Source organism: Mus caroli, unplaced genomic scaffold, assembly GCF_978045245.1.
Source record: "Mus caroli unplaced genomic scaffold, Mus_caroli_1 scaffold_9, whole genome shotgun sequence".
NCBI lineage: Eukaryota > Metazoa > Chordata > Mammalia > Rodentia > Muridae > Mus > Mus caroli.
In genome coordinates, this window is record NW_028227264.1 from 20,462,171 (window position 1) to 20,490,000 (window position 27,830).

General features: G+C 39.4%; 1 protein-coding gene across 9 annotated transcripts in view; it reads right to left on the bottom strand.

The window, feature by feature from the left end:
• Eya4 (EYA transcriptional coactivator and phosphatase 4) overlaps positions 1 to 27,830 on the bottom strand; it is a 256,421-nt gene that overhangs the window by 32,127 nt on the left and 196,464 nt on the right. For 4 of the 9 annotated variants that reach the window (XM_021173760.2, XM_021173761.2, XM_085842687.1 and 1 more), the window contains 7 exons: positions 24,910 to 24,976; positions 23,389 to 23,531; positions 23,129 to 23,272; positions 21,781 to 21,860; positions 17,790 to 17,955; positions 6,080 to 6,216; positions 4,305 to 4,388 (listed from right to left, as the gene is read on the bottom strand). In XM_021173760.2, coding sequence (XP_021029419.1) covers positions 4,305 to 4,388; positions 6,080 to 6,216; positions 17,790 to 17,955; positions 21,781 to 21,860; positions 23,129 to 23,272; positions 23,389 to 23,531; positions 24,910 to 24,976 — 821 coding nt within the window. Of the gene's footprint in view, positions 1 to 4,304; positions 4,389 to 6,079; positions 6,217 to 17,771; positions 17,956 to 21,780; positions 21,861 to 23,128; positions 23,273 to 23,388; positions 23,532 to 24,909; positions 24,977 to 27,830 lie in introns of all 9 variants that reach the window. The other 5 variants (XM_085842685.1, XM_029482164.2, XM_085842686.1 and 2 more) reach the window with 2 other exon arrangements.

A 27,830-nucleotide genomic window follows, 5' to 3' on the forward strand; every position in this document is an offset into this window, starting at 1 on the left:
ATGAAATGTTGTCCTTATAAGAGTTGCCTGGTCCTTGTATCTGTTCACAATAGTTCAAACTGTTTACAATGTAGTAAAAACCTAATTAAGACAAAAATACCCACCTATTTATTTCAAGATAGGGTCTTGCCATGTACTGCAAGCTGGCCTGGAACCCACTATATAGCCCAGGCTGGTCTTGAAGTCATACTCTCCCCACCTCAGCCTTTCAAGTGCCAAGATTAGGTTATGCCCCTATAATCACTTTCTGATAAAGAAATTGGCTCAGAGGTCAAATGACTTGTCACACAGCCTACCAAGGTCAGCTAATATTCATTACAGGAAGTAGAAGCCTTGGCCTCTGTAAACCCATCTTGGGTGACTGAGAATAACAGGAGTGCTGCCTAGCTTTGGGGGGATCATGGGGTCTCTCGTTCTTTGCCTCTTCCCTCTAGCTGGAGAAGCCCTATTCATAGGTATTTTATATAATGATACTCTGTAGAATATGCATAAAGAATGCCCTCCTTTAAACCTTTAAATCACCATAACACCAAGGTGTCCATTTGGAATGTACATTGGTGCTGGCAAGATGGTTCAGGGTAAAGGTGCTTGCTCCAAATCTGATGGCCTGGAATTGATCGCTGGGACTCATATCATGGAAGGAGAGAACCAACTTGTAAAGTAGTCCTTTGAATATGGGACATGTACACACACACACACACACACACACACACACACACACTTGGAATGTTTTCTAATACACATTGAAGCAGTGAGTCATTTGAATCATGAAATGGACTGAGTACACATAAGCAATTTCAAATCTACACAACTCTTAATGGGATGTGGGTCTTCCACCCACCTTCCAAAACCAATGGTTTCAGTTACTATCTAAACTATGTATATGAGTCTGTGTACTTGTGAGTTTATGTGCACTATGGGTATGCAGTCAGTTGTAGAGGCCAGAAGAGGGCATCAGATCCTTTGGGCTGGAGTTATAGATGTATGAGCCTTCAAGTGTGCTGGAGACTGAGCAGTACTTTTAACAGCTGAGTCGTAGCTCCAGTTTCATCTCAGTTACTATTTTTAAGAGCAGTGAAAATTATTATTTTTTCAAGTAACAGCTAAAATGACTTCATTTCTATCAGCCTGTAAAGTCACTGGAGAGCTGATGAATATACTCTCATGACATGATTGTTTACACTATCTCAGAACTGTTTTGGTATGATAACTTGCAGTGAACCTCCATACAATGGTGTAAGCACTCTGTGACGTAAGCACTCTGTGACGTAAGCACTCTGTGACGTAAGCACTCTGTGACGTAAGCACTATGTGACGTAAGCACTCTGTGACGTAAGCACTCTGTGATGTAAGCACTCTGTGACGTAAGCACTCTGTGACGTAAGCACTCTGTGACGTAAGCACTCTGTGACGTAAGCACTCTGTGATGTAAGCACTCTGTGATGTAAGCACTCTGTGACGTAAGCACTCTGTGATGTAAGCACTCTGTGATGTAAGCACTTGCCACAAACTTTCTTTGAAGACCACTAATTGACATGTCGAAGAACCAGGTTTATTTATTTATTTTTTTTGTCAAGATAAAACATTTAGAAAATTTTCCAGTGCCTCTTGAAATTTGCCAGTGATGCACCCCTGGTGAGAGAGACCTGAGAGTTTGGCTTGGGGTTGGCTTTTAGAGTCAGCCAGCTTGTGAGGCAATTGAGCTTCCCTGTGCTTTGTGACATTTTTGTTTGAAGGAGAAAAGATTTATTTTGGCCCACAGTTTTAAAGATTTCAGTTTAGAGTCAGTTTGCCTCACCCATTGGCCCAGAACACTGGTGGGATTATGCATTGTGATAGGACTGTTCTTATCACTGAGGACAGAAGGAGAAATCAGAGGCTTGCTATAGCCCGCAAGGCTTGTCCCTACAGATCTAGTTCTGCTTGCTATGCCTTTCCTTCCAAAGGCTCTGTAGCCTCTCAGAATGGAGTTGGTGCCTGGAGGAAGAATTCCGAATATGAGGCTGTTGGGAACACTGGTGTGTACCAGGCCATAACAATGTGGTGGCAGCTTCCTGTTGCCATAGCAGAATGCCTGAGATGGGGCAACGTAGAAAGAAAGGCAGTTTTGGAGGAAGGCTATGGGGGTCTGGATGTCTGAGGCCTGGCATTGTGTTGACATTGATCTGCTCTGGTGAGGTGCTTGTGTGGTTTCGACTTGTGGCAGAAAATAGAAGTGCAAATGAGAAAGGAAGAGAAAGATGGAGGACCACAGAGCTCAGTGGGGAGACTCAGGAGGTGGTGATATCTAGACACATCATCAAGTGGGAGAAACTTGAGTTTTCTTCTACAATTCTAAATCCTGGAGTGAAACGTTTTTGAATAAGAGAGACATCCAATAGTATCCTGACTTGTATAGGAAAGTTTTTAGTGGAGTGGGTGTGACCTGTGGGGACCTTTTGCCGACTTTTGCTTTCCCTACTGAGTGGCACAATGGATTCCCACCTCCGTAGGCTCCTGGGATTCCCTCCACCTCCTGTTCTCCTTATGTCCCCCTTGATCTTCAGCCTCATCCTCTATATTTCCTGTCATTTACAGTTCAGTCCCAGAGGCTTCAGGTGTGAAGTTCTGTAGGAAGACCTCAGCCTGCATATAAAGGATTTCCTTGAGATCGACTGAGGTCACACACTATGGGCAAGAGGACTGGAGAAAGTGCTGTCCTCAGTCTAACAAAAAGAAAACAGCTGTAATGAAGTGTTTACCATTGTCTTCAGATTCCATTTGGGAAATTCTAATGATCTCATAATTTAAAAGACGCAAATTCCTAGAAAGGAACGAAGACCTGATGTCAAGGCACATGTTAAAGTGTAAGGAGACTCCACAAGGGGAGGCCCATCACTGCTGATATGATGCAGGGATCATGTGCAGCTCAGAACACTCCCTGGTAGTGAGGGCTTAGAGGGACCTTTCCATGGGGTCATACACATTCATGACTCACTGCTATTTCAGTTTTCATTTACTGTGAAATGTAGCTGTATACACCATCACAGTCATTTAAATGGGGCTCTTGGTATAGTTTTGAAAACACTCCAGGATTATGACAATAATTTAGTTATAAATTGTGGTCATACTTTGTAACAGCAGCCTGTGATCACTGGCACATTACTATAAAAATACCCAGCAAGAAACAGGAAATAAAAATAAATATGAGATACAAATTTGGGTGTGTGAGTTTGTTTTAATATTCCACAAATTCTATCATCATCCCAGCAGACATGTCAAAGCTTAAGAGACAACTCATTTGTTAATTTATAAATGAAATAGACCCTGAAAGTATAGTTTCAAGACATGTGCTAGACACTTATAAAGGAATGAAGACACTTTTGGTAAATGGTTGCTGAAAAGAAATGACTACTTTTTATATGTACTTAGAAAGTAAAAACAGATGACAGCACAGATTCATACAAAGTGCAAATTTACAAAGAGGCCTTTGGAGCTGGAACGATTGATCAGTGGTCAAGGGCATTTCTTGTTCTTCCAGAGAACCTGGGTTTGGTTCCCAAAAGCCATATATTGACTCATGAAATACCTCTAACTTAAGATTCAGGATCTGACATATTCTTCTGGAGTTCATGGTCACTTGTATGCATGTGCACATGCACATACAAACATACACACCAATGAAAAATAAAAAAGACACAGCTTAATGCAATCCACCATGTGTTGTCTAGAAGATGAGACTATAACTGTTGCTATAGAGCATGTTGATGGGACATAAGAACCCACCCACTAATTGTCATGCCGTGCTGTGAGGCACAGGGAGACATTTCCATTTGTGTGATTGCGATTTGTAAAAGACCCAAAGCTAACCACATGCTTTCCTACAGTAGTGGAAACCAGGCCAATATGTTCTCACCAAACTCTCTTTCGAGCAAATCCTACTGATAGAGTCAAAGTCCATGATGAGCTAATATGTGTGTTTACACCAGAGCAGCCTCCTGTGGTTATATCTGGCCAGGACACAGAACTCACACAATCAAGATGCTGGTCTAAGAAGGTCACTACAGAATGAGTAGCAAGAGAGAGATGCAGGGAAATGCTGAGCCTTCGTGCAAGTGAAGGGATGTTATCCCCAAGTGTGTAAGAGTAGGGTCTTTGGTCTTGTGTAAAGATAACTTTTAATTAGCTCTGCAGAGATCAGTAACTGGCCAAAGGGGAGACTATCATAAAAGTTGATGGAGAAAACAAAGCAGTTTAAAACAGACCTTGAGTTTTTAACTGGTTAAATCCTGAATACATTTGGGAATAAGCTCCTGGCTCCTTACCTTGCCATACTTCTGTGCATAAGAGCCCGTGAGGAGAGAGTGGAAGACGATGATGGTTTCATCCAAGTCCCAGACAAACACACGCTGAAGAGAAATGGCCAGGGTCAAAATGGCTTAAGGAAACAGATCTTTACAGTTAGAAGATATTCCCTTTCTTGTTTTATGTGGGCTTGACTGGTTTATAAAAAACTACCCCCTCTCATTGTTTATTCCTTTTTTAATCTTATTTTTTTATTTTTCTAGTTTTTTCTTTCTTTTATTCTTCTTTCACATATTATATCCTGACCAGTTTTCCCTTCCCCCACTCCTCCCAGTGTCCCCTTCCACATTCACTTTTTTTTTTTTCCATTTCCACTTCTTTTCTGTTTCCCTTCAAAATTAAACAAGCAAGCCTTCCAGGGACATCTACCAAATATGCCATAAAAAGTTACAATAAGACTAAGCACAAACCCTATCAAGGGCAAGGTGGCATAGTAGGAGGAAAAGGGACCCAAGAGCAGGCAAAGGAGTCAGAGACATCTCATGCCCACTGTTGGGAGTCCCACCAAACTATCAAGCAATGCAACCATAAGGTATATGCAGAGAGCCTAGCTCAGACCCATACAGGGTATGCTTGTCTCTTCAGTCTCTGTGAGCTCCATCTGAACCAAGCTTTGTTGAGTCTGTGGGTCATGTGCCTACTTTGCAAAGTCTGATTCTCATAAAACTTGGGGACATGGGTGATAAAAATTTTCACAAGTTTAATGATCAGGTGTCCTGACTTGTAATGAATAGACCCAAAATTTGATTATAGATAACATGGAAAAGATAAATACTGATTTTGTGATAGAAAGGATTCTAATGTTGACATATTTTATACTTCTAGATCTCCTGGGGTTCACTGTGTTTTGAAATTTATTTTGAATTTGCATAAAATGTTTTCAAAATGGATTTAAGGCAGTCTATGGATAGCTCCTAAACAACGATGACATGTCACATAGGTTGGTGAATATGTATTGTTTGGCTTGCAGAGACTTATGAAAGATTTCACATTACAAATTTAGGAGATTGGACCCAGACAACAGAGGTTTGTCATTGGAAGAGAATCTGGAGTTTGGGCTACACTAGATGTCACTCCACTCTAGAATGGGCCAGTGTCTCTATCCAGCTCCCTGTCAGTTGGGCTGCCTTGCTGTCCTCTTTCAGGTCATAACACTAGGCTTCAGAACACATTTCATCTCTTTGATATATTCATACATATCTCTTAGGAAGAGGCACAATGTGTGCTATTCGATTTGTATTACAGCTGGAAATTAGTCCTTTTCTTCAGTTGAACTTTGTGATTGTGTATGAACATATTATGGTTAATGATAGATTTCTATAATATAAACTCAACTTGCTTGATGTAGTTACATTTCACAGAGCTCACAAATGAAACAAGTACTTTAAAATCCACAAATATGACAGTTTTTAACACATATATTCATTGACAAGATTTTACTATTTTCCTTTCAACACAGATTTCTTTATCTTTATAGAATATTTTTCTAAGGATATTATCGCATAAGTCATAGCTTTATTTTTTAACTTTTTTCAGTTTGAATTAAAAAATGAAATTATCAGTCTTTAACTTTCAAAGTATTGTTACCTCTGACTTTATTGTTTTAAATTTTGCTAGAGATAGATAGATAGATAGATAGATAGATAGATATTTCAAAACTTACTAGGTATTTAAAGTATGACTACACCATTCAGTAACTAAATAACTTACATTCTACAGCGATAAGCAGGCATACCTCTAGGTCACTGTCCGGAGGTGGGGAGGGATTATTTTTCCGGCCTCTTCCTCGAGACTTTGACCCAGAACTTCTACATGTTCTGTCATCGAGATCTTTGATTGGTGTGGAGGGACTCTGCACTGTATCAAACTCTCCTATAAATAGCATGGTGTGCCAAGAAGAACAGTTTAGTTTTAGAACAACTACAAGTCTTCATTATCACTTAACAAATTCCTATACATTAATGACCTCTTTGTGACAAAAATTATAGTTTGAATATGTAAAGTTGTAATTTAGTAAAAATAATGTATAGGTCATTCATTGACTTCTTCACAGAACCCTGAATGCCTCTAGATGCCAAGTACCCTCAAGCTTTCTGTCTGTACTTTCACCCCCATTTTTCTGTGTTTAGGTCCAGTCTCTCCTCCATTTGGGCCACATTCCACAGAACACAATGTCTTCTGAAGCAGCCCTGCACCAGACCTGCAAACTTGACAGCCCTTCTTACTGAATGCACCTCACCACTTCCTTCCTGTCTTGTGTCCACTAATGAAACTCCTTAAGACCATAGTCCATACTCCTGGTACTCAGTGGAAGTAAGTGAAAGCCATGAGCTTGGGCAGTTTTCCAGCAGTTATATAAGAAGGTATAAAGAGACATGCAAAATTAACCCACATATGTTAACTTCACACAAACAAACACAAAATATCATTTGAGCATGTAATCATTTTTAAAAATTAGCAAGAAAAATTTTAACCTTTATTATTTTCTTAACAAATTGTTGAAATCTTGTGCCTGTTATAGTTATTTCAATGTGTGTTATCTGTGTTGTAAGTGCATGATAGCCATAATTAGGCAGTAGTTACACTACTGTATGGTACAGTTCCTTCGACTCCCTGATATCCTTACTAAAAGCTAATTTCCGCTCACCAAAGCTTGAATGCACATACTTTGCTGAGAGTCCTGAATAACCATGGGATTAATAAATTTAGAATACAAGCTCAGCCTTTATCTTTCCAGATAGGTGATATATTTGATCCTATTAAACACACCCCTTCAGAGTTATTATTTGGTGGCTGATATCTGAGGGATGTTAGTTCCAGCTATGCTCTCCAGTGTCTTCCTACCTGGTAGTCACAGACTGTTCTTTTGCCATGCTCAGGATGTTCTGGTTTTCCTACTATGGTGCCAGTGTCTCATATTCTAATGTACATGAGGACCCAGAACAAGCTCTCTCCACCCAGCCATCACTTATCTAATTGGCTTTTCTATGTTTTACAAGTTCTTGAAATCCAGACTCATGAAAAGTTACTGAACTAACCATTACCCCCAGAGCTCGTGTCTCTAGCTGCATATGTAGCAGAAGATGGCCTAGTCGGCCATCATTGGGAAGAGAGGCCCCTTGGTCTTGCAAACTTTATATGCCCCAGTACAGGGGAACACCAGGGCCAAGAAGTGGGAGTGCATGGGTAGGGGAGCAGGGTGGAGGGAGGGTATAGGGGACTTTTGGGATAGCATTTGAAGTGTAAATGAAGAAAATACCTAATAAAAAAGTGGAAAAAAAAAGAAAGAAAAGTTAGTGACCATGGATCTTAACAGGCATAAAGCACTGGCCAGTAGCAAGTTTGTGTTAAGGTAAATTGAGGCTACAAAGGTTGCAGCCTAACAAGTCAGCTTGACTTGTGACAGTACATCAAGGATTTTACTTAGTTTTCCTGAACCTTAGTTTCAGTGTATACTGAATTCTGGATAATAATCCTTTTTAAAATTTTTGAGGATGAATTATATTTGTATTTAATTTAAACCATAAGCATAAAATGAAAATCTCTAGACAAGTGTGCTATTAAGGCACGTTAGACTTAAGTAATGTAAAAGTAATATGATGATCTTCATTTATCATTGAGATACAACACAATATGATAGAGCAATAATTCACAGAGAATGAAGTAATACTGAAAAATGGCACATTGAACATAGCTTTTCTGAGAAACAGTAATTGTTATAGAGTAAACATCTTACCATATCTTTTGATAACATTTTATTTGGGAAATATCATATGGCATGGGATCAAAAATATGCTTTAGCTATCTCTCCCATAAATGGAGGGGGAGGAGGAGATAGAGGGACTATGAAAAGAGTCATTTGAAGGGTCATATGGAAACCTAATATAGTAGAAACTTCCTAAAATATATACATATGTGAAAATAATTTAAATAAAGTTTCCAAATAGTGAGGTAGACAGAGCCCCAACTGGGCATCTTTCATTACAAAATAAAGCTTCCAATGCATGGAATGGGGGTACATCTAATATAATTGTGGCCAAAGGGGTCCCATGAGAAGCTCCAACAAACCAGGCTACTGCCAAGGCTACTGGTTCCATTCTATTGGTAAGATAAAGAACTGTTGCTGAAGACAACATCTACACAACTCACTGAAGATGGAGAAGTTGCGCTGGTGTCTACTTAGAGCCTTCACCCCTACTAACCAATTTTCATTATACTGGAAGGTATTCTGCACACTACCAAAGGAGAAAGCAAAATACCAACCCAGCTACAAACCATTTGATCTGCAACAGTGTCCTGCCTGCAAGGTGTGCTGGTGCAGTGGTGGCACTAAGCCTGTGGGAGTGACCAAGGACGTAAGGCCCACGCTATGGGATGGAGCCCATCCATCCTTGACACTGCTCCTGTAATGGAGAGCCTGAAACCAGATAGGCAAGGCACCTAGGGAAAACCAAATATTACTGTTCTACTAAAGGAACCTAGCACAAAAAATGACTCCTAATGACATTCTGCTATACTCGTAGGTCAATGTTTTCCTCAGCCATTGTCAAAGAAGTTTCCTCCTGCAGTAGATGGGAACAAATAAAGAGACCAACAGCTGGATGGTATGCAGGGAATGAGAGACCTTGGAACACTCAGTCCAAAACAGGATGCCTTTATCAAACCCTTCACCTTAGGGCTCAGGGAACCTTATGGATGAGCAAGAGGAGATGGAGGACACCAAGAAAACAAGGCCTAGATACAGCAGGACTGATGTGTAACCTCACAGAGACTGTGGCGGCACGCACAGGTCTGGGCCTGAGAGTCCCGGTACTGAGAGGGGAAGTAGACGCAGGTCCTAATTCCTAAAACAGAAGCTGTCTTCAATTGAAAACCATTCACAAATGAACTCAGTGTACGGTCAGAGCTTTGTTTTGTCTTGCCGTGATTTACCTGAGCATTTCATTCTTTTTGTTACCCTACAGTTCTTTTGCTTATATATTACAGCTTTGTGTTTTTAGGTGATTTCTGCGCATGCCAATGTGTTTTTTATGTTTTGAAAAAGATGCTTGTTTTTTTCATTAATATTTGTTTCTTAGTACTTTATTATTAATGAGAGAGAGAGAGAGAGAGAGAGAGAGAGAGAGCAAGAAAGCATGTGGGTTTGGGTGAGTGGGGAGAAGGCGAGGGCCTGGGAGGAGCTGGAGGAGGAAAACTATGATCAGGATATATTTTATGAAAAAAATCTCGTTTCAATAAAAAGTAAAGTAACAATATAAAAATACATCTTACTGTAAATGTTGTTTGCTCTTAAAGTAGTGCCAGCATGGCTCCTGGTTTCCCTGCCACTGCCACCACAGACAGGGTGGACAGCACAGTGATAAAATGCTTTCACTACAAGTTTGAACACAGCCTTACCTTGCTGCAGCTTATGTTCCAGCTTATTTGAATAGGCTTTAGATATTTGAACTTCTAAGTAACACTACACACACCCTTCTCTGCTTTCCACTCTTATACAGAATACTGGATACTGGGACAAAAGTTCCCTTAGGTTAATAAGTCATGCTAATCTAATACCTTTCTTTAAATAACATGATTCAAATTAATTCATTCCTCAAAATTTTATTTCTATTTATGTGTATATGTGTGTAGGTAGGTATGTGCATGTGCACATGTAAACTATGTATGTCCGTGAATGCCAGAAGATTACACTGGATCCCCTGACCTGAGGTTATAGCTGTCTTTGAGCCTCCAGACATGGATGCTGGGAACCAATCTCAGGTCCTTTGCAAGAGCAGGGCGTGCTCTTTACCACTGAGACATCTTTCCAGCCTCAAACTAACTCTTTAAAAATAAGCCTAAACAAAACTTTTTTGGTGTGGCATTTATGAAATCTCTCTCTTTTTGCACACACACACACACACACACACCCATTTGTTGTTCTTTTTTCTTATTTATTTGGCTTTTTCTTCTTGAGACTAGATTTCATGCTCGCTTCAAACTCCTTACAGAGTCAAGGATGACACTGAACTCCTGCTTTTCAAGTGCTGGTATACCAGGTGGTTATGTGATATGTGTCTTTGTGGTTTTTGCAGATCAATTTTAAGGTGATCTTCTCTCTCTGTCTCTCTGTCTGTCTCTGTCTCTGTCTCTGTCTCTGTCTCTCTCTCATACACACACACACACACACACACACACACACGTAGCCTTTTACCTTGGGTAGCAGTGCAAGAATGGAAAGACAAGAAAATTGCAAACTTCCAATCGCTGTCTTAAGTTACAGATAGGATGGCTAGCAGCAGCCTATGTCAGCACTAAGGAATCTGGCAGGAACAAGTCAGCTATTTAAACCTGAGATTCAGCAGCTATCACAGTGTTGAAGGGAAAAAATGGGGCCACAGGAAGTGTGTGGGTTTCTAAACACAGGAGAATCTGTTCTCAGTGGTTCTTTGCCAGTTAGTTAAGGATCTTAAAGATACCCAAAGAATACAGAAAAAAATCATGGGCAAAAGTGTTCTCCATGAGAGTAAAGCAGGCATTTAGAAGAAAATTCTGAAGGATAGCCTTATTTTTATTAAACTTTTAGTTTACAGCATGCACTGCCCTTTAAAATGAAAAATCAAAACACCATCCACACTTCATTATGTTGGTGAGAACTCAGAATGTTTGTTTCTTCTTTCCTTAATTTGTCTAGGACTGTCTCAAAGACACATGTCTGACTCTTCCTTTCTGCTGATTGCCATTTAGGTGAGTCACATGGTTAGGTGACTATAAATTATAATTATAAATATTATGTGTGCCAGCGAGATCTCTCCCTGTTGAGTATCTACTCAGCACTAGTATTGCTGAGTCAGTGGAGGGGTACAGCCATCTGGTACAGATGCAGATCTTCATAGAGGAATTATTGACTTACTATTTCATGAGCATTACCATCCCCCATTGTTCTTGTTAGTCCTTGGTACTGTTAATCCTTATTTCAACCTTTGTGGATATATGGTGATAAGTTGTTATTTGAAATAAAACTTAATTGAAAAGTAATAGTGAGGAATATATTTTCATCTATTTAAAATTTGTCATTTTCTTACTGATTTGTAGGTGTTCTTTGTGAACATTATGTGTATGAGAGAGTGAGAATGAGTGAGAGAGACATAGACAGAGAATTAAACTCAATTCCCAGCTAACACAGAACTATGTATGCCCTTATTATCTTATAACTATGGAGAAACTGGCAACACAATATACTTAATTAGGCAACAACAATCAGCTGATATTTGGTGGTGTCAATGTGATTCCAGAATTTCTGCTATAACCACCAGGCTAATAGTTCCTCCTCCAAATAGAAACAGTTTCTCCTGATCAAGAAAGACCTCTAACAACTCACCAGAATGAAAGAATATGTTGGGAAGTCATGCATGTGACATATCTAAGACATATATGGAACCCAAACCACCCAGTGGAGAGAAAATGAAATAACCTGATTGAAGACAGAAGCAACGGCCAGAGCAGCTGGTTCTCAGAAGAAGACATAGAGATGGTCAGTCAGTGTATGAAAATATCAGTGGTAATTAGAGAAACGCAAGTTCAAACTATATACTGAAACTCACATTTTATAGGATGTCTGTTATCAAAGGAGAAAAGGGAAATGGCGTCGAACTTGATGTGAACAAAAAGACCCTGCGGCTGAAGCATCAAGAGGACTGCATAGAAGCCTGAGACTTAAAATCAGGTTGTGTGAATACATGACTATTCCGATAAGACAGTCCTGCCCTCAAGTTTATAAAAAATAATTTTAAACACATTTTATTAAAGTAGAATTATGTCACTTTCCTCTGTCCAGATCCCACTATCATCTCCCATCCTCACTCTCAAATTGATAGCCTCTTTTGCCTTGATTATTATTGCTACATATGCATGTACACATTCGTATGTGAAAGGATATATAAATACAATGTGCTGCGTCCCTTTTTATTGTTTGATTGTCTATGGTTTCAGGGCTCACCACTCTGTGCAATCACAAAGCAACTCGTCTCCAGGAGAAGCTAATTCTCCCGTTCCAAGATATGGGGTCAACCTCAGTATCAAGGCATAAGATAGAGATAGATGGACAAGGAAAATCTCTCTCTCTCTCCCCCTCCCCCTTCTCTCCCCTCCCTCCTTCCCCTCTCCCTCTCCCTCTCTCAAACACACACACACACAGACACAGACACACACACACACACAAATGGGATTACAGCTCAAATATGAGAGAAATCCTTTCCCTTTGTGACAGTATAGATGGCAATGAAAGTCATTATTCTAAGTGTTGTAAGACATGAACAAAAAGTTGAATATTACACAATCTTATTTATATGGAGCATGAAAAGTTTGATACCATAGAAATAGAGTATAGAATGGCAGTTACAGGAGGGATTGGGAACGGAGTGGTTAAAGGGAGATGTCAGACAATGGATATACCTTATTTGTAGCTTAAGTTCAAGACATTTACTCTACAGCATGGAGACTGCTAATTCCAATGGATAATGGTTTTGAAAGTTGCTGAGCTAAGGTATTTTAAGTATTGTCACCTCAGAAACAAAGCACACAAAGTGTTTGCTAACATTAGGCTTTGGTGTGTAGTCATTTTTCTTCACTGTGTAGGCAGATTTCAAAACAGCATGCCATACAGAATAAATACGGATAGATTTCTAAGATTTCCAATGAAAAACTTTCAAAGGAGTCATACAGGCTTTAAGTGCTGTATGTTAGAGAGAAGGCCTGTACGTTCATTGAAAGGACTTTACAGGAGTGAGAGTCCTTCCTGTGGAGGGCATTGGACGGTAGAATGATCTCTGTAACTTTATGCTGCCTGCTCTCTCTCTCCCACTGGAGAGTGAACACAGGACTCGGAGAGTAAGAGTCACTGAGCACTCACTGATGCCAGGCCAGAGCTGTTGAGTCCGGGGTCTCTGACAGTTTCACTCAGATAACTTCTCAGGGGTACAATAACCAGGCACACGTGGCCAACGAGGTGAAGAAATTCAGGCTCTCCTCTCCATGTATACCCTCCTGCGGGCATCACAGAGAAGGAGCTGGACTCTGAGCCCTGAAGACTTTCGAAGGCTGTTAATTCGTTCCCAAGAACCTTGTTTCTGAGAGGGAGGGGCTCCACCAATTCTCTCATTCGACCTGAGCGCTTGTTTATACGTTCAGTTAGCAAACACACTACATACAGTGTTTATCAGGGTCTTAGAGTCAAGGATAGTATTGTTGCATGCTACTAACCATGTTTAATTTTTAAATGTTTAAAATATTTGTAAGGATGAACTAAAAATATCTATCATCTCCATTGCTAACTTTTAGAATGCAAATCAAAACCACAATTTACCTTAGATAAACTTCATATGAAAAGCAGAAAGAGATCTTCATTAGGATAATGAACTAGAAATGTCTGCTTTTAATCATTGTGGTAGTGTGTCCTTAAATCCACTGTCAAACTACCTAATAAGGCTAAATAAATAACTGAATGCCATTTGCAATTTCTAAATAGCATCAGTCATTACCAGCAGCCTTGGGCTTTCCTAGGTGATTGAATAATTATCCTTTAATCAGGACAGTAATGAAGAACTGCCCTTTGTAAGTTTGGATATTTAGCTTCACGTTTATTTCATTAGGTTTATCTGTAAATCAAGGCAAGCAGCTGTCACTTATTGAACATAAGGATAAGGTATGTTCTATTTTAAACATGGATATCCACAGTGAACGTTCTATTAAAAAAAATCGTGGACCTAATTGTCCTCCGGTCTGGTCTGTAAGGCCCAATATGCACAATTGGTTAATGGGAAGTTCTTTGCCTGCCCTTGAACTAAATCCATCAGATTTCACCATTAATAAAGCAAAGCCTATAGTTACGAATGTGTTTGCTTTTTGGATGCATGTCCGATCTGAAACGGCTGAAATAAAACTATAGACTACTCTGAGAGAAGATGTCAGGTATAGAATCCCTCGAGAAATACATGTGTGAGAATATGAGTTAATAGAAGAAATAAGTTCTGTTGTCAGTTCAGTCTGATGGGATCTGAAAATGCCACCAAGTGTCACATTATATTCGTTGACGCCAGTAACCAATTCCAGCGGAGGAACGTTCTGCATCTGCCCGTGCTTGTAGCAGCTGAACTAAAGATGCTGTCTCTGCGGGAACACTTGCTCGCATTTTGTATTTTCTTAACACTGACGAAAGAGAGATTCTGAGTATTGGCAATGAAAACTCCCTTAGGGAAAAACATTGTTGTGATTGACAGAAATTTGAATGAAATCAAACTTGAAATAAAGCTCTACACCACACGCAGCATACTGAGTTCACTCGCTTCGGCCAGGGAACTGGAGTCTTATCAGTTCAGATACGGCCATCTTGTGCTCTCTGGCTCCTGCCTCTAAGGCTGATGATGAGCACATCTGTGGTTTTGTCTCTGTGAGGCTGAGGCAAGCATCCTTTCCCTACAGCACCTCCACTACTCCCTAAACAGGGATTCTCATAAATCCTCAGGTAAGGTCACATTTTTGAGAAAACCATGCTGGAAATAAGATACAGGTAGATTTGGGATGCAGGAGGAAGGCTGGGATGGATGAGTGAGGCTCACGGCACAGAACGGCAGGATTGAGCGTTTCCTCAGATTTGGAGCCCCAGCTGCTTCACTGGCCTTGCTTAGGACTGGCTCTGTCTTTGGTACCAGACAGACAGAGGATGGAGAAAAGCCTGAGCAGAAGATTTAAGAGAAACGAAGATCAAGAAATCAAGAGGAGCCGTGTATTCATAAAAGGGAAAATGTAAGCGGAAAACTTAACTGTAATGTAGGGTCAGCAAAGACAGACTGCATCATATAATACATTTGCTGAGCCCAAAGCTAGAAATCATATAGTGGAACCATGGAGTCAGCCCAGTGGGTAACGGGCTTGCCGCCAAGTCAGATGGTCTGAGTTTGATTTCCCAGACCCATGCTGTGGAAAGAGAGAACCGACTCCTACAGTTGTCTTCTGAGTGCAACATGCATGCTGTGCTTGTGAATATGGCTATGTGTACGCTGCACACACACACACACACACACACACACACACACAAGCACATATAGTCAAATGAATAACTGCTTTGACAAAAACGTTTCAAAGAGATAAAGAGATGGTGTAGAGAATGCATTTCCATGACACACACATCCCCGCAGGCATTCACAATGCCAAACCCCTAATACTGTGATTTGTTTCCACACATGCATGCCTATGATAAAACTTAATTTATAAATTAACCATGGTAAGAGGTATTAGCTAAAAATGAGATAGAAAACATTAAACCAGTTTGTACTAAGAGTTGTTTAAAACTATTATTTAATTTTTGTTATTCTTGATCTAATATTTCTGGACTTCACTTGGCCTATGTTTAGCTGAAATGACAGAAAATGATGGTTGGCAGCTTACCGCAGCATTGCAAACACAAAATCAAAATTAATCAACCTGCTCATTTCACAGTTCGTGCCATCAAGGTATCTTGATGAATACCTGCGGGAAAAGCTTCTATCTAAAAGGGTTTGCTTCTTACCCCCTCTCTAAGTATCTGAGGTTTTCCCTTCTCATGTCTTTCTTATTTGCTTCTATGCTTTCTTATTCAGATCTGAGCTATTGCTAGGCAGAGACCTTAGTCATTATCATTTTCTAGAACACAGTTGGGGTCAAACAGAGGTGAAATAAATAAGTGCTTGATTGATGAAATCGGATAACTTGGTCTTAATATTCTTGCTAGGAATAATTTAGAGTATTTTAATCACATTTCTCTATTTTTCCCCTTCCTCTCCCCTGTGCCTCCCATATCCAAACAAGATAAAAAAAAAGTTGCCCTTCACATTTTTCTTGTAGGAGATCTTTACACAAAGGAGGATGCTTTACTATAATTTTTGTATAAAAGTATTAATTGTGCTTGGAAAGCAAAATCAAACAAAAAACCCTGAAGGCACTACTGAACTCATTAGCGTTCATAAAATAGCATCGATTCTGGGACTAGAGAGATGGTGCAGCAGTTAGGAGCACTGGCTGCTCTTCCAGAGGAGCCACAGCACCCACAAGGCTGCTTACAGCAAACTGAAGCTCCAGTCCCAGGGGACCCACTGCCCTCTTCTGGCCTCTGCAGGTACTGCCTTCACATGATCCAAAGACAGAATTGCTTGCAAAACAGCTGTGTGTGTGTGTGTGTGTGTGTGTGTGTGTGTGTGTGTGTGTGAAATTAATGATTTTATTAAACCCAACTTATTGTTCCATTTCTTTTAAGAATTACTTATAAAATTCATAATTTTATAATTTTATAAAAGCTTTAAAGTTTGGTTATAATTCTAAGATTTGTTTTTAATACCCAAGAAAATATTTGCTTTCCCATGATCACAAAGACTTCCTCCGTATTTTTCTCCTAGGAGATTTTTACACCAAGGGTGATGATAGTTTACTCTAATTTTTGTATAAAAATATTAGTTGTGCTTCTTCTTTTGTACCTAGATCTCCAGTGCTTCAATTGCCATACTGTAACAGTCATTTCTCAGGCATGTCTGGGTCTCTGACTGGCTTCTCCACTCTCCGCCACTGCTCTGTGAATGTGTGCGCTGGACATCGCTGAAGGTGATAACTATTATCTGGACCAAGTTCTACAATCAGGCAACCCCATCCTTCAATCTTTGCTTTTATTTTCCAAAAATATAACATATATTTAAATTCCTTTAGTGTTTCTTATAATTTTAGAATTAGTTATCTTTCTAATTCTTCAGTTTATTGGATTGGAATGTTGATGGAGAAGATGTTGAAGGCTGGCTAAGCTGGCTTTGGAGCTTTACAGGCTGGGTAGCAAATACAATTCTAACAAGAGGACAGCAGGCTTCAGATAATGAAACAAAACAAAACAACTCCTCCCCCCCCAATTAAAAACAAAAGCAACAATAAAAACAAAAAAATATGACTTCACAATCGACTTTAAACATGCACAGACCAGACAAAGATATTAAACTTCCTACTACTGATCCTGCAAAGCCTAGGAATGCAGTGGTGCTGACTGGCGAGAGTTACTGATGACTGCAAAGGTAAAGGGGTTACTCGGTCTCTAATGCGAAAAGGAAACACCCCCAGCTACACTCAAGAGCGATGATATTACAGATGCTCTTTGCTGTCAAGTTTTTCATGGGATAAAGAATGGATCTGGCCAGAGAGCCCTTCACCCATGTTGATAGTCTCACACATGTAGTCATTCTGAGGTTAAAATCTCCTGTCTGTCTCACAACTAAACTGGGAATTTCTGAAATGCCCTGGAGCCCTGTCTTACGCAGCCAGCTAAAACTCATTAATCATTAAAGCTCATGATTGTCTAGTGGTTTCCAGGCACGTCTCTGCTGGGGTCATCCTCTTCTATATTATTAGATAGCACAGGACATTTAGAAGCGTTTCACCTGGATGAGGATCTGTACCTGGTTGGCTAGTCAGTCCTTGGAGAGATTCCTGCAGCTGATAAGTTGATGTTGACGATGATGTGCCATCAGTTGTGTTGTTTGATGTCATGTATGCCCCATAGGTTGATGCCGAGTAATACTGAGCATATTGGTTTTGGCCAAAGGCTGTGTAGGATGGGTAATCCTGAAACAAATAAATGATGTGAATGGATACAGAAGAACACTTAAACATCAAGTACAGTCTAAAGGAGCAAGGTAGCATCATCACCATGGCAACCAAATGACCAGTGATCAGTTTCATTTGCTCTCCAGTTCATGGCTTGGAGTTGACAGTGCTATGAGTGGAGCTTATCTTCTGGGCGCTGCACACATGCAGCAGTGTTTAATTTCTTTATAAGCTTGCAAACCAAGTCTAATGAAAGAGAGTCTGACTGAAGGGTTTTGTGCCACCCCTATTGTGCACTGAAAAGGGAGAGGAGCTGTGGTCAGTTCACAGCCATTCCAGTCCATTCTTACATACTGCCCAACACTACCAGCAAGGAGGAGCTGCGTGTTCTCTTGGCTCCTACATGGACTTCAAGGTGTATTTTCTTTTCTAAATTTTGTTCCTCTTCTAGGCCTTGCTTTTTCATTCTTTTTGGCAGTCATTTTAAAAATAAACAGGTTTTCTAGCCACCACAAGCTACCTGTGACTTGACTTGCAGTCTTCAGTAAGGTTTTTTTTTTTTACAAATATTTAGCTTTTCTTCTTTGTTGCAGATAAAATGAAACCATTGGACCAACTCCCTTGACCTATTTTCTATTAAAAAAATCTTAAAATGATAAAATGACCCTCCGATAGCCTTTTGCGTATTAGGATGATAAGTAAAGGCTTGTGATAAATGGTGTTTAATATATCTAGTGTGGCTTAGCCAAAAATGTTATCAGTGATGACGAATCCTTGGTCAGGAGGAAGATCCCCTGTTGTGGTAAGTTCTGAGGAACAAAGATCCCTATTTGATGTCATTCCCAAAAGAGAAAATTCTTTGTATAAGTAAATACATGTATTACCAGGAAGCATTAAGTAATATGCCAGGAAACTAGAATTCTATTAGCCTGTTTATCTCAGGATCTGATGGTCCACATCACATTCTGTTAACTAAATAGAAAGCTTCAATGTTTGAACGATGTTTGCAGCAACACTTCTTTCTCAGAGAGAAACAGTAATGACAAAGAGCAAGCCTGGCTTTGGGTCATGGCATTGCTCTAAGGGCTTACATGGACTAGAGCACTTGCCTCTCAGAACCTTGTCTGTTCGTAATTATTGTTATCATTTTATATCAAAAACTATGAAGTCACAGAACTTCATCCCAGTCACACAGCTTGTGAGTTTCTAGACTGGAATTGTAACAGGAGGAGTCAGATCTAGCTCCTGTGTGGTGTAGCTCTGGCAGTCTGCCTGGCCTCACCAGCAAAGGATGGTACACACTGGAAAATCTGCCAGCTGCCTCTGGGTAAAGTGATAGTTTTTGTATGCAGATATATCTCTAAGGTTCCCCCTTTTTAAATTTATACTCTTACCTTCTTCATCTAAGCACTCTTCATTTCCTGTTTTGTGTGTTTTCTAATTTGTCTTATTTCATTTTTACTTCATTTGGAGCGATTGCCTCAAAGCACAGATTATATGATATTCTCCTATTCCAAAGCATTGATATCTTTCCAGTGGTCCAAGACTACAATCAGAATTCATACTGAAGCCTACAAGACCCCATGTGACCAGATCTAGTCTACTTCTTCCATGAGAAAGCTTACAGGACCTATGTAACTGGACCTAGTCTATCTTTTTCTGTGGTTTCTCTTCCCAGTCCCCTCAAGGATGACCTGGACTCCAGACTTCCTTCAGTTTAACAGCATATTGGCCCTTGCTGTCTTATTTCCCTGTAACTTTCTGTCCTTGTTCCTGACTTCATTACTATGAATTCTGACTCATTCATGGCTCTGATAGTAAAGCCTTGCACAACACCCTCCTGTGCAGTAGATTTCTATGAACAGTTTAGCAGGGTCTTTTGTTTCCCTGCTATTCTACTCTCTACTTTCTGTGTAGACTGAAAGTTCCATGAGGTGGGAGTGAAGCCTATCCAGTCACACCACCATCCTCAGGTCCCAAGTATACAGAATTTCCTGTGTTTATATGGCATTTATGTGATAAATTGGCACTTAGCCTCCATCCCAAATACAGTTATAGTCTCTATAGATCCACTGTGCATTCTCAAGCAGAATTTGATCTATTTGTGATGGAAACTTTATAAAGTTTTCTTATTCTATATATATTGTCATTGTATCTTCCCAGGGACAATAGAGTTTCATTTATACTTTCTTCTGTCAAAAGTATTGCTCAGTGGCTATAGCCATCTGGTCTACCTTCTGTCTGTGTTGTATATTGTCTGTTTCTTCAGGAAGACTATACATTTTGAGAGAACAGAAAACAAAGACTTGACTAGTTTTGAACTTTAAAGACTAGTCAAAAATATGATGTATATCAAATGCTCAATAAATGTTTGCCATATTAATACATAAAATTAAGCTAGCAGAAATCACCTGTTTTGTTTTGTTTTGTTTTGTTTTGCAGAAAGTATAGTGCTATAAGATACCTTTAAATCAATGCCAAATTAGATCCTTTATAGCTTTCAAATATTTTAAATAATACTTTGGCCCCTTTGTTATGTTACTAACACTACAAGAAGGCAATAATACAATTCTTTTATTAAATCTAAAGAGAAAACATTTGTGAGATAACGTACACTTTCAAAATGTACACAGTAGCTGCATTAAAATAAAAGTATATTGTTTGTCTAGAAATCAACTTCCCTTCAGTCTCAGCCATTCTGAACATGACTGAGAATCAGGAATCAAGGACACAATTCTTAAGTGTCAACATAATCATGACCCATCTGTGTTACAAAACGCTCACGTAGGAACAGTTACTCTTATCCCGATAAAGTACTTCTATCATCCTAGATTTTAGAATTCATGAAAACATTAATAAAACATGACGAGGAAAAGAGTAAGTGCTACTGGAGGCTCTGTGACAAGAGAGAAAAGTAGAGCTGTCAGGGAGGTGGCAATCAAAGATTTATTAAAAGAAATATAGATCTAAATAACAAAAATTAAAATCCAATAGTAGTTCTGCAGACTTTTACTCAGTCACTGCTTCTGTTTTAGGATTCTATCTTAGAGTATGCATGGCAATCTTATTATTGATTCTAGTGTAATGTATCAAGTAATGCTATATTACATAAGCAATTTCAATCAAGGGAAATAAAACTACATGTACTATAGCTTAAGGTAAAAGGCATGCAATATATCCTATAATAACCTGATAGATGATTAAAATGAGTATAGTTTAGGTGTTTAATGGGCAAACCTTTACAGTCAACAAGAAGAACAAATACCTAAAAATTCTGAATAGGTAATTTTTTACTCTGCTGAACTGTTATTTTAGTTTTAAATAAAGAGCCTAATTTTGAGATCATGTATGCTTAAACCAAAACAGAACTATTTAAGTTCATAATATACATGTATGACATTCATAATGAATCAATAAAGTTATATTTTTAAAATTCCCCCTTTAGTCTTCTCCAGGGAAGAGCTTCCTAACTGCATCCAATATCAAGTGATCAGCCCTGAAATAATCTATATATCCAAAATTAAAGAAAAGCGGACAATGAATTTGCAAGAGAGCAAGAACATGAGCTCATGGGAAAGGCTAGCGGTAAAAAGGGAGGGGAGAAAAGATGTAATTATATTTTAATTTGAAAAATAAAAATACATTTAAAAAAATTTAAAGAATAAGTGAAAAAGATCTTCTTAATCTTCAGAAGTGTACCAAGGAAGAGAGAGGGTTTTACAAACTCTGCATAAAGTTAAATAAGGGATTATGTCAACTAAAAATTATAAGTATCTATAAATTATAAATTGAAGAAACCTAAACTCTTCAACAGAAAATTTTAAAGGTGTAAAACTATCGTACCTGCTGTGAGCTGCTGAAGTTTGTTGAATTAGAAACGGAATTATTTGCATAAATAGTAGACGATGGTGCAAAGCTGGAACCTGGGAAAAGAGAAAATGCAGTTTAACGGTTTCCTCATCCATTTGGCTGTAAGAGGGACTGAAACCTGGTCACTTGTAGCTGTGTGATGGATGAGGACACCGTGCTAAGTGAAGTAAGCTTAGCACAGAAAGAGGCATAACACAGAGAGCTCCATCATGTGAAGAATGCAGGCGAGGAGATCTCAGCGAAGTGGAAGGGACAAGGATGGGTGGCGCAGTCTGGGTGAAGAGGGTACAGGGTAGAGATGCTGGCCAGAGGCTGCCAGGCAACTCAAGAAATCAGTGCTGATACTCTTATTGCTCAATGACTTAGAATAACATACAAGATTGGGTTTCGAATGTATTCACTGCAAATAAATTATGAAAGTTTAAGGATACACAAACACTTATCCTGACTTCTTCTACGTTATATACCATATTAAAGTATATGTCAGAGCTGGGTGTGGTGGCCTTTAATCCCAGCACTTGGGAGGCAGAGTCAGGTGGATTTCTGAGTTCGAGGCCAGCCAGGTCTACAGAGTGAGTGCCAGGACAGCCAGGGCTGCACAGAGAAACCCTGTCTCGAAAAAAACAAATATATATATATATATATATATATATATATATATATATATATATATGTGTGTGTGTGTGTGTGTGTGTGTATATATATATATATATATATATATATATATACATGTATGTGTGTGTGTCAGAATAACAACCCCCACTCAGGAAATAGGTACTAAATTACATATATAATAAATTAGAGAATAAAGTTTATATTTAATCAATAATTTTTGTGATATGATGAAGAATTTTTCTCTTTACAGAATCAGCGAGAGAGATATTACTTGAGTTTGTTTTGGCTACTGAACTTTGAAATGTGAGAGATTTGAAAGAAGATGCACTCCATTCTAGCCCCCTCCTGACAGCAGACAAGGAACCCAGCCAGGCTCTAAGAGTCATTTCACAACATTTGCTTAGAAGGACCTCGGGCTTCTGACTGTCAAGCCTGCCTGGGGGCTCTCAGTTGCTTTGCTTGCTCTTCATTTCCTGCCTGAGCTTAACCTGAAATCTTTACATTTGGTATGAGTCATCTTTCCCCACCTCCATCCAGCTGTTTCCATCTGCTTCTGCCTGGTTATCTGCCTTAGGAAATCCTGTGAGCTGTGGCGAGACTGAAAACTGTCTTTGTGATTCACTTAAGTCTGAAGTCACAGAGTCACATTAAGGAATCCATTTTATGATTTTTATTCCAGGAACATGTTTTACGGCCCGCCACTTACCTGGCATTTGGTAAGAGTAAGGCGTCTGGCCTGGCTGTGGGGTAGAAAACCCAGGGCTGTAGCTCAGGCAGCCACTCTGTAACGGGGACTGAGTTTGGGAAAGCCCACTTTCCGTCTTGATGGCTGGCAACATCACACCAAGGTCTGTTTAGAAAACACACAGGCAAACCACTTGGTTAGTGAGACAACGGCCCTCGGGGCTGGGCCTTGCACTAGCGTGGAAAGCTACCAGCCAACAGAAGATTGCTGATGCGACCTACCGTAGGCAGGCAGGCTGTAGGGCTGTCCTGTCTGCGAGTAGGCTGTGTAGACGGCCGGCTGCTGCATCCCAGAGTACTGAGTCTGGCCTGCATAGGCCGACATTGTTTGAGCTGCTGGTGTAGAAAGAATGTGTGGATAGGGCCTAAATATCAGAAAAATAGCATTACTGTGGCAACAAAGACTGCATATCAATTCAGACAGCTCAGCTTCAGTGAAATCCTATAAAACCCAGGAAGTAATCCCACTCCTTATCCCCAACTTGTCAGAAATGAATAAAAGTTGAAAAAAAATGAGTAATTTTTTAAAGGAGCCCTAGGTTTTTATGTCAGCCAGTCTGTAACCCTAAACAGATAATATAAAGGTTTGGAGACTACATCTCATCTCTAAAATAAGCAATTGGATTTAGAGAGCATATTTAGTTTTCTCCAGGTCTGCATTTTTAAATTCACATCTGTACTAACTCCTTTAGTACACACTTGGGGAATAATGGTCGTGGCCAGCTAATGAATGTACTCACAGTATACCCACACTTATCACAGGTGTTCCAGTGATTATATATTAATTACAAAAGTCTACCTAGCAAACCTTCTAAGAATTCACTACTCTAAATTGGAAATATGAGCAAAGGAAGTGTCTTCTTGCAAAGAAATGGAATGCAGTTCTTTTCATTGGGCCATTCAGTACATGTTCCTTGGAATCCAGTCCTTAGCCTATACTTAAGGCATCCTGGTTGTAGAGGAACCTAACTTATTATATTTTAATATGCATGCATAGGAAAACTTGAATCATTATATATATCGCTAAACAAACAAGTTCAGATAACTCCAGTATAGCTAAACTGGAATTCGACCTATTTTTCCCTGTCCTTGAAACAGATGATTATGCTAGTTTTAAAAATAACACAGCAAATTCTCAAAAGTATGTTTGCTGTAACTTGGAATTCTAGAAAATATTTCACTAAGGGACTGGATTGGTGTTTGGTTAAAGTATGATCTCTGTATATTTTCTTCTAATCACCGTTTCATGAATTTTCCTTAAAAATAGAGGATAAAGTTATTTTAAAATCCAATTCAGTGCATATTTATTTAGATGCTCAAATGCAGATTAAGTTACATCTATTATTCTTGTAATTAGCATTACACATAGATTCTTACTTATTTCCAAGATAGCATACAAAAATCACTATATACTGTATAGTTGAATTCTAAAACAATATCCAGGTGTCCTGGTGTGAAGAATTGTGAGGCTTTGTCTGTCTACAGGCTTCTTGTTTTCCTCAGAGCAAGAGAACATCAGGGACAATAGGAATTTCCCAGATAACTGGATGTTTCTAATTCTTATAAAATATACTCTTTCACATCTAATCAAATCTATCACATCTAATCACATGCATCTGTCCAGATTTAATAGTCACATGCATACATCCTTCCGATTTAAAGTTCTCATATGTGAATATAAAATTAGCACACGTAAATTCAAGAAAAATCTCTCCAGCCAAACTGGCCGCCCTGGGCACTTACTTGGAGGGGTACAGCTGTGGAGAGTACTGATGTGCCGACCTGGGGCTGTAGCCGCTGCTTGTTATTACTGGAAGACACAAACGACAGCACACGGAGCAGCGCTCCATGAACACATCCTCATCACACAGTGCGCAGCCTGCTTAGGAAGACTGCAGATTCAACACAGTTTCTCTTAAACGTAAAGTTCATGTCTTTCTCAAACTCATTTCAGATAGAAGCAGTTGATTAGACACCATTTTCCTTTTAAAGGGCTGCTTTAAGTTTTGATGCAAGAGTTTGAAGTGTCTGTTTAACATTCCGTTTTCTCAGGTCCCTGCTATGCTCTTCTGTACTGAGAGCTTATTGGCCAATGGCTTTCATTACACAGTAAACTTCCATGGCATAAAAGTCAATGTTTTATATGTGCAAACTTATACCTTAAGCCCAAATACGATACTGGTATACTGATTCCATATTTATCCTAACTAAAATAACAATAATTGTTAAGAGATTCAGTTTTCAAACTTGCATCTCCTTATTGTAAAATGCTACTGTTTCCAATTTCGCCTGGCCTATCAATCAGGTGGGTGCTTAAAAATGTACAGTCAAAATATTTGAGTAATAGGAATGTGCACAGGCAGTCTGGGCTATAGATAAGCTGCCTCGCTTTGAGTGATGTAAAATGTTGTACCAATTATCTCTTCAAGCCTGTTTCGAACCATCAAAGATGATGTTTTGGGGAGAAGACCTTAAAAGGGAAAGTCAGGTTATTTCAATATTTCATTCAAATATGCACCCCGCTGTGGAATGTATTCAAAGGTTTGGAAGTCTTTCCCTCCTTTAGCCATCTGCCTTGACTAACACTGATGTACTCATTGCACATACATGGATTCTAATGTGTCCAGCCAGTTCCTTCCCAGCCGGTCGGTACTGGGCAAGCACACAGAGTGTCTTTATTAGGCCATCTGCTGTTCATTCACATTTCAAAAAGATTAAAGTAGTACACAACACAGCGCTGGCATGAGTTTAGTCTAATCAATCATAGTTAAACTTCAAAGCACTACACCCTTTCTGAGTTGTTCGTATGAACGGTGGAGCTAAACGTTTAGAACGGCAAAAAGTGACAAATAGGTTTAGGTTGCTGGCTGGTTCATGCAATGTGATATGTTCCTATGTCCAGCTGCTATCAAGTGCCCCTGTGGGCTTCACAGACATGTGTGCAGTGTGCTCAACATGCTGTGTGTCTGTCTTAAGTGTGTAGTGTTCTTACCCTGCTGCTTGGCTGGTAAGTGTAGAATGGAAAAATAAAACTTTAATTTTCACAGCCAACAGTGTCCAGCAAGCCCACCCTCCCCAATACTGTGAATCAGTTTTGAGAGTCATCGAACTGTGACCATAAGGGTGTTACATTCTAAAGATTTGGGGAACTGGATTTAAGTGAATTCTCTCTATATATTTGGAAATAAAACATTACCCTTCACTTACATTCTCCAAAACCAAAAAGAATTAAAACAAAACAAAACAAAACAAAACAAAACAAAAAAAAACCCCTTGAAATCAAATAAATGAGAATAGAGCCTTGTGCTATGTTCCATGGAAACTAACTTTTCATTATTCTAATTACCACAATATTGAATATTATAACAGAAACTGAGTTAAGAAAGGCTTAATTTCATATTGATTTTTCTGATTTTTGATAGGGAGTCCCTGTTGGGATAATCAAAATTTGAGCTGTCCATACTGATAGGCTATCCTCAAGATTGAAAAATTGTAGGGATTTCAAATAAGACAAAATAATGAGAAATATTAACTTATAACATCTTTTATTAAATCAGACAAAGACGAATTCTATATTCCAGAAAGCCCCACAGACCTGAAAACTATTCCGAACATATAGAACACATATTCCCTTCAATGAATGAATTTAGAGGATAATGTACCCCAAACACTAACGGCTTCATTGACCTTTGGGACTTGATATTAATATCTGTAAAACAGGTTAGAAGACAAAACCTTTGGCTTAGAAAACTGAGCTGATTATGAAAGCGATAAGAGTTCTTTACTAAATCTCATCCTTTTTATTCAGATCGATAACTGTCTAGGTATGGTAGGCAACAGCACCGCTGTTGGTTCTGTCGGTCCCTGGAGAAGCTGTCTCTCCAGGAAGATCTGCTTTGGGAAAGTCTGGAAACTGTTGAGCCATGCTTTGCCACCTCACAGTGACTCACACATTCCTCAAGGCACTGGATTCATTACTCTTATTGTGCTCGATCACTTCTCCCAACCGGGGGGAGCTGTGCTGGTACCTTTGGACTGTCTTGAGAATTGATTTTATAACTTAGAATGAATGCCCATTACCAGTTTCTCACAGGATGGGTTCAAGAAATGTTAAACCTTTACCTCCTTTACTATGATTTATTTTGTAACTTAGTGCTTCTCAGGGGGAAGAGAAGCGGCGGGGTGTACTTAGCCCTGTAGGGGATGTTTTGCGATACCACAGCCAGGGTACTACTGATGGTTGGACTACATGCAGAACTCTGTTGAGTGTCTCACACTGCAGCCTGCAGAATCACTGCTTGCAGAGAAGGTCCATTCTGGCCCTCTGCCATCCGTCCAGTAGAATCTCCATAGTTTTACATCTGAGTTTCCACTCAGGTAGCCACCAACCATGGGCAGGAACTACATAATTGGAAAGTGGTTGGTTTAACCAGAAATGTAGTTGTTTTATTTCAGTAAATTTTAATTTAATTTAAGCAGAAAAGTAAGAAAGTGTCTTTAGAGGTACTATTCAGGACAAGTAGGAAGAGGGTTTACACTCTTTCTTTCTTGGCCATCACCGTTTCCAGTCAGGGCCTGGAATCCCACAGTCAGGGCCTGATTGTCAGCACGTGGTTCTAGGCTAGTCTCTGCTTGACCATGTGGTCAAACCACTCTGCATGTCT